Source organism: Centrocercus urophasianus, unplaced genomic scaffold, assembly GCF_019232065.1.
Source record: "Centrocercus urophasianus isolate 14NV4802_14NV808 unplaced genomic scaffold, USGS_Curo_1.0 seq_11, whole genome shotgun sequence".
In the NCBI taxonomy this organism is placed as follows: domain Eukaryota; kingdom Metazoa; phylum Chordata; class Aves; order Galliformes; family Phasianidae; genus Centrocercus; species Centrocercus urophasianus.
The window spans coordinates 19,620,742-19,632,752 of record NW_024884253.1 but is presented as its reverse complement, the minus strand read 5'-3'; the positions used below and the strand labels follow the sequence as shown (position 1 = coordinate 19,632,752).

The 12,011-nt window shown below is 36.7% G+C and overlaps 1 protein-coding gene across 1 annotated transcript in view; it reads left to right on the top strand.

Annotated features, from left to right (window-relative positions):
* Positions 1-11,444, top strand: part of SPAG1 (sperm associated antigen 1) — a 36,497-nt gene extending 25,053 nt beyond the window's left edge. Inside the window, exons 13-18 of the mRNA XM_042808970.1 lie at positions 1,248-1,420; positions 4,057-4,198; positions 5,125-5,251; positions 7,466-7,630; positions 9,758-10,129; positions 10,273-11,444. Coding sequence (XP_042664904.1) covers positions 1,248-1,420; positions 4,057-4,198; positions 5,125-5,251; positions 7,466-7,630; positions 9,758-10,129; positions 10,273-10,404 — 1,111 coding nt within the window. The 3' untranslated portion in view covers positions 10,405-11,444. The remainder of the gene's footprint in view (positions 1-1,247; positions 1,421-4,056; positions 4,199-5,124; positions 5,252-7,465; positions 7,631-9,757; positions 10,130-10,272) is intronic.
* Positions 11,445-12,011: the final 567 nt, after the last annotated feature.

Genomic DNA, 12,011 nt, shown 5'->3' with positions numbered 1-12,011 from the left:
TAGGAAAATAATTTGGCGCCAGCTGCTTCGGCTCCAGCCGGTGTATTGCACTGAGGAGTTTTTTACTTTATAGCCATTATTATTGAAACTTTTATAAAGGAAAAAACAAGGAAGGAAACTTTATCTGAGTTATTAGTGCTCATTTTGTCTCATTTGAGTCACATTTAGGGTTACCAGATTTTATTTTATTTTTTGGCAGATAATTAGCATAGGGTGTTTTCTTGCACTACATTAGATAGAAATGCATCTAATATGCAAATTCAATTCATTGATTTAGAGAGTATCAATTTGACTTGCTTTACAATTATGAAAGCTTTTCTTTGCTAAAGTAGACATCACAGTAGCTACCTCTTGTTTCCTAAATTAATGTTGTTATTAGAAGGCTTTTATATCACTTGTATTACTAGCATTCTCATCACATGTTAATAGTTGCTTGATTGGGCTTTTTTTTTTGTTTGTATGTTTCTTTTTTAAATCACTATAAAAGTCGCAAGAAAACCATGGATTCTTTATTCATGCTTGTTTAGGTCTTTCTCCAAAACCTATCACAGAAATGGGAAACTCCCAGTTACCTGTATTCTGTATTGAACCTCTCATGTGTAGAAACAGATGATCTGTAATCTGTTGGTTAAAGAGAGACTGAACAGTTTGAATATACTTTTCTTTGCATTTTTAAATGGTGATGAAGAATAATCCATTGAAGAATTTCTGACTGCTGTAAGACATGTAATTTAGTAAGTAATTTGTGAGCTGTACTGGTTGTTTAGAAAATACTTTTGTGAGAGAGAATTGTATTTTATTTGACACGGGCAAATTTAGGTACCATGCTTATGTCTCAGGACGTTGTATTTTACTCTTGTTTCAGATAACACCAATGAGCTACTGAGAAAGCTAAGCAGCGTAGATGTCTGTTTCCCCTCCCCCTTTCTTTACTGCATGTTTGAGGCAGCACTTAGAGCTTGGTTGCAAAATCTGACATTTGCTTTTATAGATCTGGCTGATGTCAGTGTCCTGTCTCCTACATACCAGCATAAGTAAAAAGTCTGAATCAAATAAATAAATTCAGTAGTGTTGACTACCAAGACAGTTGTGGTTGGTTTTTTTTTCAATAATCTTAAGGATAATTGTTCAGTTTTGTGTTTGTTTTTTCTTTTTTTAATTGGAACATTGTATTATTTAATTTGTAAGTTATTAAAGCATGAATTAAGTGTATGAAGAGTCATGTTGATGGGGCTTTTCCTTTTCAGAATAACGAAGACTTTAATTGATCAAGATGGTTCTTGTTGGAGGGAAAAACTGCCACCGATTCCAGTTGTCCCTGTTGCTGCTCAGCTACACAGGTGGGATGGAGGCAACTTTACTTCAGAGGCTAAGCCAAGCAGTCCCACACGTATCAACAAAGAACAGTTGCAGATGAATCGTATGTATAGCTAATGCAGATAAGTATGTACTAGAAAGTACTTTTAATAAAAAAATGGAATACCATTAAATATAGTAAAGAAATGACTTTCGAAAAATATTTATTGGAGAACTTTGTGAAAAGTCAGATTAGATGATCTTTTATGTGATTAGGTTTGATGCACTTTATAGAGCTACAGTTATGGTAAATGTTTTTTGGAGGCCAAATGATGCAGTGTAGTTTGCAGCAGGTCATTTCTAAAGTGATATAAAATATAGCAGAAATGCTCATCAGCATTATGTTGAGTCCTATCACAAGTGTCACTGGTTTGCCTGACCTCATCATACAGCAGCTAGAACAGTTCTCTCCTCTCCAAAAAATAAACTAGACAGAAACCCACCCTAAGTATCATAAGCAGCTGCATAATCTGTAGCCATCATTTAATAGTTGATAAAAATATTACTCAGCTGTTCAGAACAGAACAAGTAGGCTTCTGTGTGGCCAGCATGTAGTGAAATGGACTACAGAAGAAAAATTCTGATTTTTTTTTTTTACTACAGAATTTAATTTCAACAGTGGCTATTCAGTAAGCACTCTTAAGAAATGTTGGTTCAGAGTCTTTTCATGTACGCACTGAGTGCTTACCTTCAGTTAGCACACTTTCTTCCCTCTGATTTTTTCCTTTTGGTGGAGTTTTTATTTTTCTTGCTCCAGTAGATCAGGTGAAGGAGCCTCTCCAATTCTGCTCTTATTGATATTAAATCCTCTTGCAGCGGCCTTAGCTGTATCATTTTTGAAACTTCCTTGACTGTTAATTAAAGTTAAATAAGGTTACCTTATGTGTTTTATGACTATGTAAAGAAAATAAGCACTGAAGATCACAGAATCATAGAATGGCTTGAGTTGAAAAGGACCACAAAGATCATCTGTTTTCAACCCCCTGCTGTGTGCAGGGTCACCAACCACCAGACCAGGCTGCCCAGAGCCACATCCAGCCTGGCCTTGAATGCCTCCAGGGATGGGACATCTCTATCTATGCTTGTTTAACAGAGAGGAGAACGCACCGCATGATTATGTTGCTGGCCTAATATGTAGCAGTGATAGAGTTGTCTCTCCACAATCAATTATTGCATTAATGCATACCTTCAAATAATCTGTACTCTTGGGCACTACGGATTTAAAGACCTGATCGCTATCTGAAAGGTCATCCTTAAACTTATTTATGCTTGATGGAGAGCAACAGACAGCTTGTGCACGCGTGCATTTATGAGAATTTGACTTTTTTATTGAGAATTAAGTGTGGTTCTGGAATACTTGAATGGTGTAGTTTATGAATAATTTGAGTAAGAGCATATATAGAACAATGGTAATGCTACAGGAACTTAGTTTTTTGTTTAAGGAACATGAAGGATGTCAATGTATATTTTAAGCTCAATTAAATTCATAAAAGTTTTACTCTACTTTTTAAAATGTTCAATGACTGGAGCATTTCAGTTATTTGTGCATATTGTTACGGATTTATCACTTAAGGATTGGACAGTTTAGCATTTATTTTTGAGATGAAGTAGAAAACTGATATTTTACACAAATGTGTTGCTATTAAGAAAATTTTCAAGCTAAGCTTTTGTATTTATGCTGCAGTGGTTGTACTCTGAGCTTTTTCTGTTATCAGGGAGTGCAATTTGTGTTTTTTTTTTTTAATTTCATTTTAACTTAACTAGGTTAACTAGGAACGATTAAATTTACCTCTCTACAACATTGTATAACTTTGTGAAGAGAGAGAATTTGAAAATTACCATAAAGATACAAAGATAGCAGTTCTTCCTTAGATCATGTTTAACGTGTTCTGAGACTTTACTGTTAGCCATCACTCTCTCCACAGAGCGTTTCTGTGGGATTTTGACATAAAACACTTCTCAGTCTACTTCAAGAGACATGAAAGTGCAGTCAGGCTTGGTTGTCCATAGCAAACAGTAAAGTTGTGGTCTAATTCAGAAGCATGTGCAACAAATGATGTGGAAGGAAATATAATTAGGAAAGAAGAAAGCGCTTATATACATATATATATATATAAATATATGTATAGTTTTGTGTTTTCCAGTTACTTGAAACATCTTTATCATAAAAGTCATTAACAGAATATTGTTGATGTCTCACTGTGTGATGTGATCACTCAGTGATGTGATTGTCACTGTCAGTTTATCATAGACATTGTGATGGATTGGTTTCTTGCAGAAAGAATATTAGGTAACATAACGGCCTTTTTGGTGTGATGGTGAAGATGTAGAAGGCTTTTAGTGCTAATGATTACATTTGTACTGCTGTAAATAAAGCCAGTATTTCAGTGGTTCATCCCTCTGTACCACAAAGAGCAGGTTGAGAGGAGAAGATGAAAGTAGAGTTGTCTGTTGCATTCACATTATTTTCAGCAAAAATAGTTACCTTGGTGTATCGAAACTTATGTGTTATGTCAGATGGATGTATGTAGGTTCATACCTTTCTTAGAGCACTGGGAAGATGTGGGACAGAAATTGGAATGTGCAAACTGATAAAAATACTCCAGAAGGCAGGCAGTTATTCTTGGTGTGGGTAGATGATTCAGTTACCTGTAATGAACCGACCTGCTTACATAACACTGTGATCCTTTCGTTATGCAGGTGAGAAAGCTGAGGAAAAGTTCAGGACATTAAAAAGCGAAGGGAATGATTTTGTGAAGAAGGGTAAATATGATGAAGCTGTCAATAAATACAGTGAATGTTTGAAGTTAAATACCAAGGACTGCACAACCTACACCAACAGGTAAAGATCTAAAATCTAACCCCACTTTGTGGGACAGTGACGCTTATATTTTCACACTGAAAATAAGGATTTTGCATCACTTCAACCTCTTTTGTAAAGAAAGGCTTTTTTTTTTTTCCACTTGATGAGCATTTCTAGTAACAAAATTGATATTTGGTTAAACCACGTCGTCTTCCAAGCAGAGCAAGTATTAATGTCAGTGATGTTTATATAAAGATTTTAAGATGCCTGTAAAGTAACCGAAGAAAAAGTTATAATTAACAAAGCATTTTGCAGAATTTTGTGAGAATATTGACTTGATATTAATTACAAACTAAGGTGCAGTTGCAGTGTACCAAATAGAGAGAATAATAATTTAGAGAAAATGTGGGTACTGAAAAGATAGAAGTAGAAGCATCGTCATACAGCAGCATTATTTTAAAGGTTGACCTAATTCTTTGGCATAATTCTTTATGCTGTAATCTTGTCAGCTTCCTCAAACTAAGAAGGATTTTACTAGGCCCAAACCTGAATAGAAGACTTCCAAGTAATAATTAAGTACAGAAAATGGTATTGCTTATTTAATCTAGAGCACTTTTTTACTCAGAGTGTCTGCATAGAATCCGTATTATATACATCACTATACTATCATATTAAGCTAAAATAGACTCTGCTTTTAAAGTACTTGTATGCCTGCTTAGCTTCAAGCATTACTCATACCTGAATTTTAACTGGAATTGGCCCTAAGTCCATCCAGAGATGTCATTAATACTTACTGATTTTGATGTATTGAAGGAAGAAAAGATGTACTGTAAGGGAAAAACAACAACAGCATATTGATATTGTGTGAAATACTGTAATAAACATTACAGAGAGTCAGATGCTGAGGGCATTATAGTACACTAGAATTTACTTATATTGCAGTGTATTCTGTTTTTCTGTGTTAGAGCTCTCTGTTACTTGAAACTGCATAAATATGAAGAGGCTAAGCAAGATTGTGATCATGTTCTTCAAATAGAAGATTCTAATATTAAAGCTTTTTACAGAAGAGCACTAGCATACAAAGGATTACAGGTGAGGAAAAAGAACATGGCAGATATCCTTAAGTACTTCTAAACTTGCTTATCCTCTTCAAAGGCAATCATCAGGTAATTAAGTCAGTGAACATAAGCAAAGTATGCAGTGCTGATGATGTATTACTATGTAAAGCATTAGGCATATATAGAATATAAATATTTTTTGAACATAAAGATCTGCATGTTGATTTACAATAATTTGAGAAAAGAAGGAATATTGGAATAAATAAGCTTTGAAGAAAGGCAGTTAAGCAGGTTTAAACTCTGTTATAATGTTCTAGTTTACCCCTGTGTGTCCCAGTCTATTTTTTTTTGGCAAGGTGTTCACTATATCTTAGCTGATTACATACAGATTCTCTTCAGATCTGCCTTCATCTGTTCAAACTAAAATCTCAAGCTGTCTTTTGGCACCTGCACATATTTGAGTGCTTGTCATATTAAACCAGGACTCTAATTATCTTCATTCTCTTCTACTTTCCTTCTCCAAATGCATTGGAAATCTTTGTCAGTGATTTCCTTTCTCACTCTGTGGGCAGTGTGAGGATTCAGCCTTTCCCTTTCCATCAGCACACTGAAGTTGTTGTCATCACCTGAGGCACGGCGCTCATGGATTCTTTCAGAACTGAGCACCCAGGGACTTTCAAGATGGCCAGTTCTAGGGATGAGGGAGTGGTAATGCTAGGGAAAGCAACAGAGGTGATCTAGGACTGACAAATGACTTTGTAACAAAAGACAGTAAGAGCCAGATGCATCTATTTTGTCAAGATGTAACTTAGCTGGAAGGTGTTGTTTATAAACAAGTATTTATATCACAAAAGCTGCAGTGGAATTTAATGATTTTTATACACTCACTGAAATATAGTTAAGGAAAGATCAGGATAAAGGTGGTACTTGTTTGCTGAATTAGGCCTGTAACACAGGATATGGGTCTGGACTGTACCTCCTACCCCCGATAGCCCAGGATGCAGTTTAAAACCTAGGAGAACTGGTTGTTTGCTGGCCAATGTGATCATTGTCAGAAGTCTGTTCTGGAACCTCATTTCTCTGTAGTTGTGAATATTCAAATGTTTCAGCTCAAATACAGCTGTTTGCTGAAGGAGGCAAGCTGTCCCCTTGCTGCATTCATTGGCACAATTCTGATTCTTTGACTCTTCTTTCATGATACAGCAAACCTTGGTTCACTCGCAGACTTCATGCAATTTCTCTGCGCCTTGAATGCAATTAATTGGTATTGAACAAAATATTCTGGATAGAAAAGAGAATGTCTGTCTTTTGCACTGGTGGTTTCATAACTGTTGAGAAGCTGAGGAAAGATGTCAACTGATGATGCAACAGAGGATTGTTTTTTTAGGGTTTGTTTTCTTTTCTGTGATAATATGACCCTTAATAACCTTGAGACGCTGATTGAGAACAGAGGGAATAGTAGCTCCCTCACTTTTCTGTGCACAGTCTTTTGCTATCTGCTGTTACATTTACCCTTATTTTCAATATTCAGCCCCCAGGCTAACTTGGTTCATTCCATGCGGTTTTTCAGCCTTCCTCAGAACTGATGCTGCTCTGAACTTTGTCTCTCCAGAAAATTTAATATACAAATGCATAACACTGAAAGTCAAATCTTGAAATGAAAGCATGAAATAAATGACAAGACTGATTCTGGAAGAATTGTGTCCTAATGTCACTCTATCTTTGTATTGGTCCTTCTGTATTTATCCTAGAATTCATCATCATGTAATCTCAGTCTTCCCAAGTATTACCAGGAATTTCTTTGTGTGTCAGCCCTTTTGAGATGAGCTATTGAAATGGTGCCCAGGAAGTTAAGGCATAGTTTTAATTTAAGTTTAATTAGGCCTACTGTCAAAGTACACAAACTGCTGAAGGAGTTGCATTGAGAAGGTATTAAAGTGTTAATTATAGTTAAAAGCAGCAATCTCCAGTAATGTTTTCTAACACAGGGAAATGTTTTTCAGAGCATAAATTAATTCATACTATATATTTAATATGAAAGTATTTAGGCAGAAAGTATTCAAACTCATCCTTGGCTTCCTTTTTTTTCTTCCTTTATAAATTACACTGCATTTAGATTATTTTTGTCTACTTAATGTGAAGATTTCAGCATTTCTATTTCTCTTAACAGTAAAAGACAATACGATAATTGTAATTTATTTTTCCCATGGTGTGTTTATGAAAAAAAAAATTTCCCTTTTACTTACAGAACTATCAAGCCAGCGTCAATGATCTCAAGAAAGTACTTCTAATAGATCCAAATGTTCTTGAAGCAAAAAATGAACTAGAGGAGATAACCCAGCTGCTCAGCCTCGGCAGTGCTGCTGTCACTGACTGTCAACAAAAGCAAAGGAAGAAAATAACCATACAAGAGGTATGTCTGTTCATTTTTACAAGCAGGCAGCACAGAAGCCATACATTTGCAAATATAATACCAAAGCATTTGGGTTTCAATTCTTAGCTCTACACCTGCTTTAGGCAGAGTTGTATTTTTAACATATTGGAGGATGCTCACATACAATGTGTTCATCATCCACTCTGTTCTGCAGTAAAGCTTTGCCTGCTTCGAGATGCATTCGGAACCACAGCAGAAATGAAAAAAGTACATTTAGACAGCAAGAAACTTCAGCATGTGCTCCTTATAATCAAAGACTGTTTAGATTTTGAAATAGTAATTCTACAGGATATGGCTGTCCAAGAGCAGCCTTGCTTTTGAAGTCTGAGCTATTCTGGCAACCTCTGGCAAAGGTTGTCAGCAACATGCCAGCTGTTCTTGTGCTGGTAGTAAAGCTACTGGTATGAAGGATCCCTCCTTAAAAAGCAGGTGGACTATCACAGGTGGACTATCTGCAGAGTCTGGCAAAAGAAATGTGTGATTTAATATTATCTATTGGATCAAAATAATAGCTTTCCACAGTTTTTTGAATTAAGTAGTGAAGGGATTTTCTCAGTCACCTGATGTTTTCAATTGTAATTTCAATAGTCCTTTAAGAATGTTTTTTTTACCCTTCCCTTTAAAATACATAGTTTCCAGTCTATGCTATTAAACTGAGACTGTAATTTGGATTGTGCAATTTCAAAATGATGGTGTAATGGAAATGGTGGTTACTAACACAGCAACAACTTGTTTTATTGATATATTTCCCAGTGTCACAAGTTTGTGGGATTTGATGTAATGGTGTAAGCTGGGAATAGTGTTAGTTAAGCTGTGAGTTGTGACAAAGGGACTGAGAGTGTTCAGAGGAGATCTGGGCAGTGAATGCAGTGTTTGGAGATGACTACATTACCAGCAGAGGTAATTCTTGCAGGGCTGGGGCAGGAAGCATTGATGTTTGCTGTTGTAATTGCTGCTGCCACTTTAAGACACCATTCCTTGTCTAACCTACATGGGAATGCCATGAAAGCAGTATGCAAAGAAAATGAAGGAAAATGTAATTAGAAAGAGATTTGTCATTATTATTCCATTTTAATCAAGCTGTAATTTTATAGAAGACAGCTAGATATCTCCCTTGATACTCAGGATTATTTAAAAATAAAGCAAAAGCTCTATAAGCCCAATGCCTGCGGAAATGACTAAGCTTGCTCCCAGCACAGCACTGTAATGTGTACTGCTGCATCTTCAGATTTTCAAAGGCCTGACATGAAGTTTTTGTAGAGACCCTGTTCAGTGAGGTGTAGTGGTAGGTTTGTACTGACTCCACAGCTCCTAAAAGTTTGAAGCGGACTTTAGTAAAAGTAGTTACGTAGTTGTAAATGTGGCTGGCACTGCAACAGGTCGTCCAGAGGTGTGGTTGATGCCCCATCCCTGGAGACTTTCAAGGTGAGGCCGGATCAGGGCAATCTGATCTAGGTGTGGTGTCCCAGTTCATTACAGGGGAGTTGACTAGATGGCCTTTAAAGGTCCCTTCCAATTCTAAGGATTGTATGATAGTGGAACTCAAGGCTAATTTTCTAGCAACTGATTGATGAAGCTCTGCACAGAGCAATCTGTACAATCTGGGGAGAAGTGGCAATGCAGGCAGTTAGACCATCATGAGCCTTCTACTTCCATGGCAAGTTACAAACAGCAACCTGATGCAACTGCTGTGTGCCTGTGCTATTCTGAAGTCACAGCAATGAAATAAAGCTGTAAATGAAAAGTATGTGGAAACTGAACTTCAGTTCTGCTTAAGTTGTGTAACTTCACATTTAAAATATGTATCCCAATCCCTAGCTCTCTTCCAGTGTGCTTCCTTTGTCTTTCTACAGTGGAATGCCAGGCAGTGAGAAGACATGCAAAATACAGACTTTTGACTAAGAAACCTTTAAGGATAAACAAGGGTTGTACCATTCTGGGGGGAAGAAGGACACAGAGGAACAGAGGAGCCTTTATGAAGAGTAAAGCCTATAAAGAGAAGCCTTTGTGAAGAGTGAAATGCCAGCTTTAATTTAGCAATCTTATTGTTGAATGTACACGTGCCATGTATGGAATTAATGATTTGATGCCATTTCTTTTGTGAAGGTAACTGATGAACAGGAAGAGGGGCAGCTTGTGACATCAGAAGACGTTGTGGCTGACGATGTCTGCTCTGAAGAAGCAGTTCAGAAGAGTGTGCCATCAAAGACCTGTGAAAAACTGACGATTTCTGAACCATCCAATGCCTATGACTTTGGTCAGATTGTAAATGCAGTGAACACCAGTAAGGATCAGTCTGCTTGTGCAGATCTTCTAACAATTACTGATCCAAAAAAACTGCCAATGCTGTTAAGTAACAAGCTTGAAGGAGAAATCTTTTTGATTTTCATCCAGTCATTGGAACATTACATCCTTGGAAAAGATCCTGGCCTTGTATATCAGCATCTTTTCTATTTGAGCAAAGCAGAAAGATTTAAGGTAAGAACTTAGGTTAAATGAGTACTTCAGTCAAACAGGAATTTAGGAGTTTCATATTTCAGTAGGAAATGATTGCTGTATTTCTGTCAAATGCTGTGATTTTCAGTTGCCTGTGCTGATTATAACCTAATCTGTTTTCTCAGGTGGTGTTGGCTCTTCTCAGCAAAAACGAAAAAGAACAGGTTCAGCAACTGTTTGCTTTGCTCGCGGAAAACCAGAATCATCAATACTCTTTGGAAGAACTTGACAGCCTTAAAAAGGTGTATGAACTTTAAGAACTTGAGGTTTATTTGTTGTGTGGTTAGAGCTGTCAGTTGTAAGATGTCAGTACAACTCTGCAAACACGCATGGGTTGAAGTGGGTCTCTACATGGACTGTCTGAATTCTGTTTTATTTTGACAGCATACACGTATTTAAAACTTGCTGCTCTTTTTTTTCTTTTTAGTTGTATACAGTTTTAGTCTAGAATTTAATGCATGTCTTTGTGTTCAGTTATGGAGTTCGTGTTTGGCATCCTGATTTTGTTTAGACATGGAAATATCTATTTTGCATTTATATATAGCATGAAATACCTTGGTGGTACAAAGGAAGTACGCTTTCAGTCATCACTTGTTCTATCACTTTGTGGGTTGTATGTTCTCGTGGTAAGGAAGCACCTTCAAGACAAACAGATCCATTAACGATAGCTTTGCTATAAACAATTTACAAGTATAAACATTTATCAAATAAACTGCACAGCCCATCTGTTTCTTCGCCCCCCCAGCCTGTACAAAACAGATGTAAATATTTTTGGTGCTGTACAAAGATGAATGAATAATATATTAGCTTGTCATGGAACACTTTGGCTCAAAATAATTAATTATTAACTAAATGGACATGTTTTTTAAATGACAAACGAGTAAGTTTTAGTGCACAGAGAATTTTGTTTTCTGTGTACACGGAAGGATTGCTAGTTTGCACAGCTTTTAAGGGAACAAATGGCTGCATCTAACAATTAAAATGTTTAACTCCGAGTCTGTAATCAGATTACTTAAAATACCAGCTATTGCTGTTTACAGATGAATTCATGAGGCTAAAACTAAGGCTATTTGGTGGACCAGTAGGGTTTTTGTTTTCTTTCAGGCAGTACTTCTGTTTTGTATTTCATTGTGACAAAGCTCCCATTTTCAAGATGAAGCATTAAAACTTTTCACATGCCCCAATGCCTTCTTTGCACATTTAATATAAATTATATCATACTCACAAGTGCTGCAGAAGTATCATCAAGGATGTTGTTCCAGTGAAACCTTTTCTCAGGTTAATTAAAAAAAATAAATAAAGGTCTTTTTCCTGGAAAGTACAATTTCTGGACTCTTACTTTTGCTTCTACCTTCTTTGAGCTTATAGTTCTGGTGTGGTTTTTGGGTTTGGTTTTGAAGTAGAATACCAAGAATGAAGTTTTTAATTGCTAAAACACCATTAACACAATTGATGGGTTTTGCTCTTAAACATCCTCTTCCTGTGAGGCAGCTGTGTATCTGAGAGAGCTCTGTACTACAGCCAGTTGCACTGAGCCAACAAAGTGCCAGGCTGCTTCATTCTTCACAAGGACCAGGTAGTGGTGGTCATTAACTTCTACGATGACAATCTCAATCATTTTAACTGTAGCTCTGTATGTTCTGGGGTTGGATGGGGTGCTGGGCAGCCTGATGATGGGCACTGGATGAGTGGCAGCAGCACTGCCTGGGGCAGGGGGTTGGAACCTGGTGATCCTTGAGGTCTTTGCAACCCAAGCCATTCTATGAGTCTATCTATGCGCAGTTTAGAGTTGAGTGAATTCATTTCATTATGTATTTAGACAATACCTTCTGAAACTGAATTATTTTACTAAATGGGATGATAT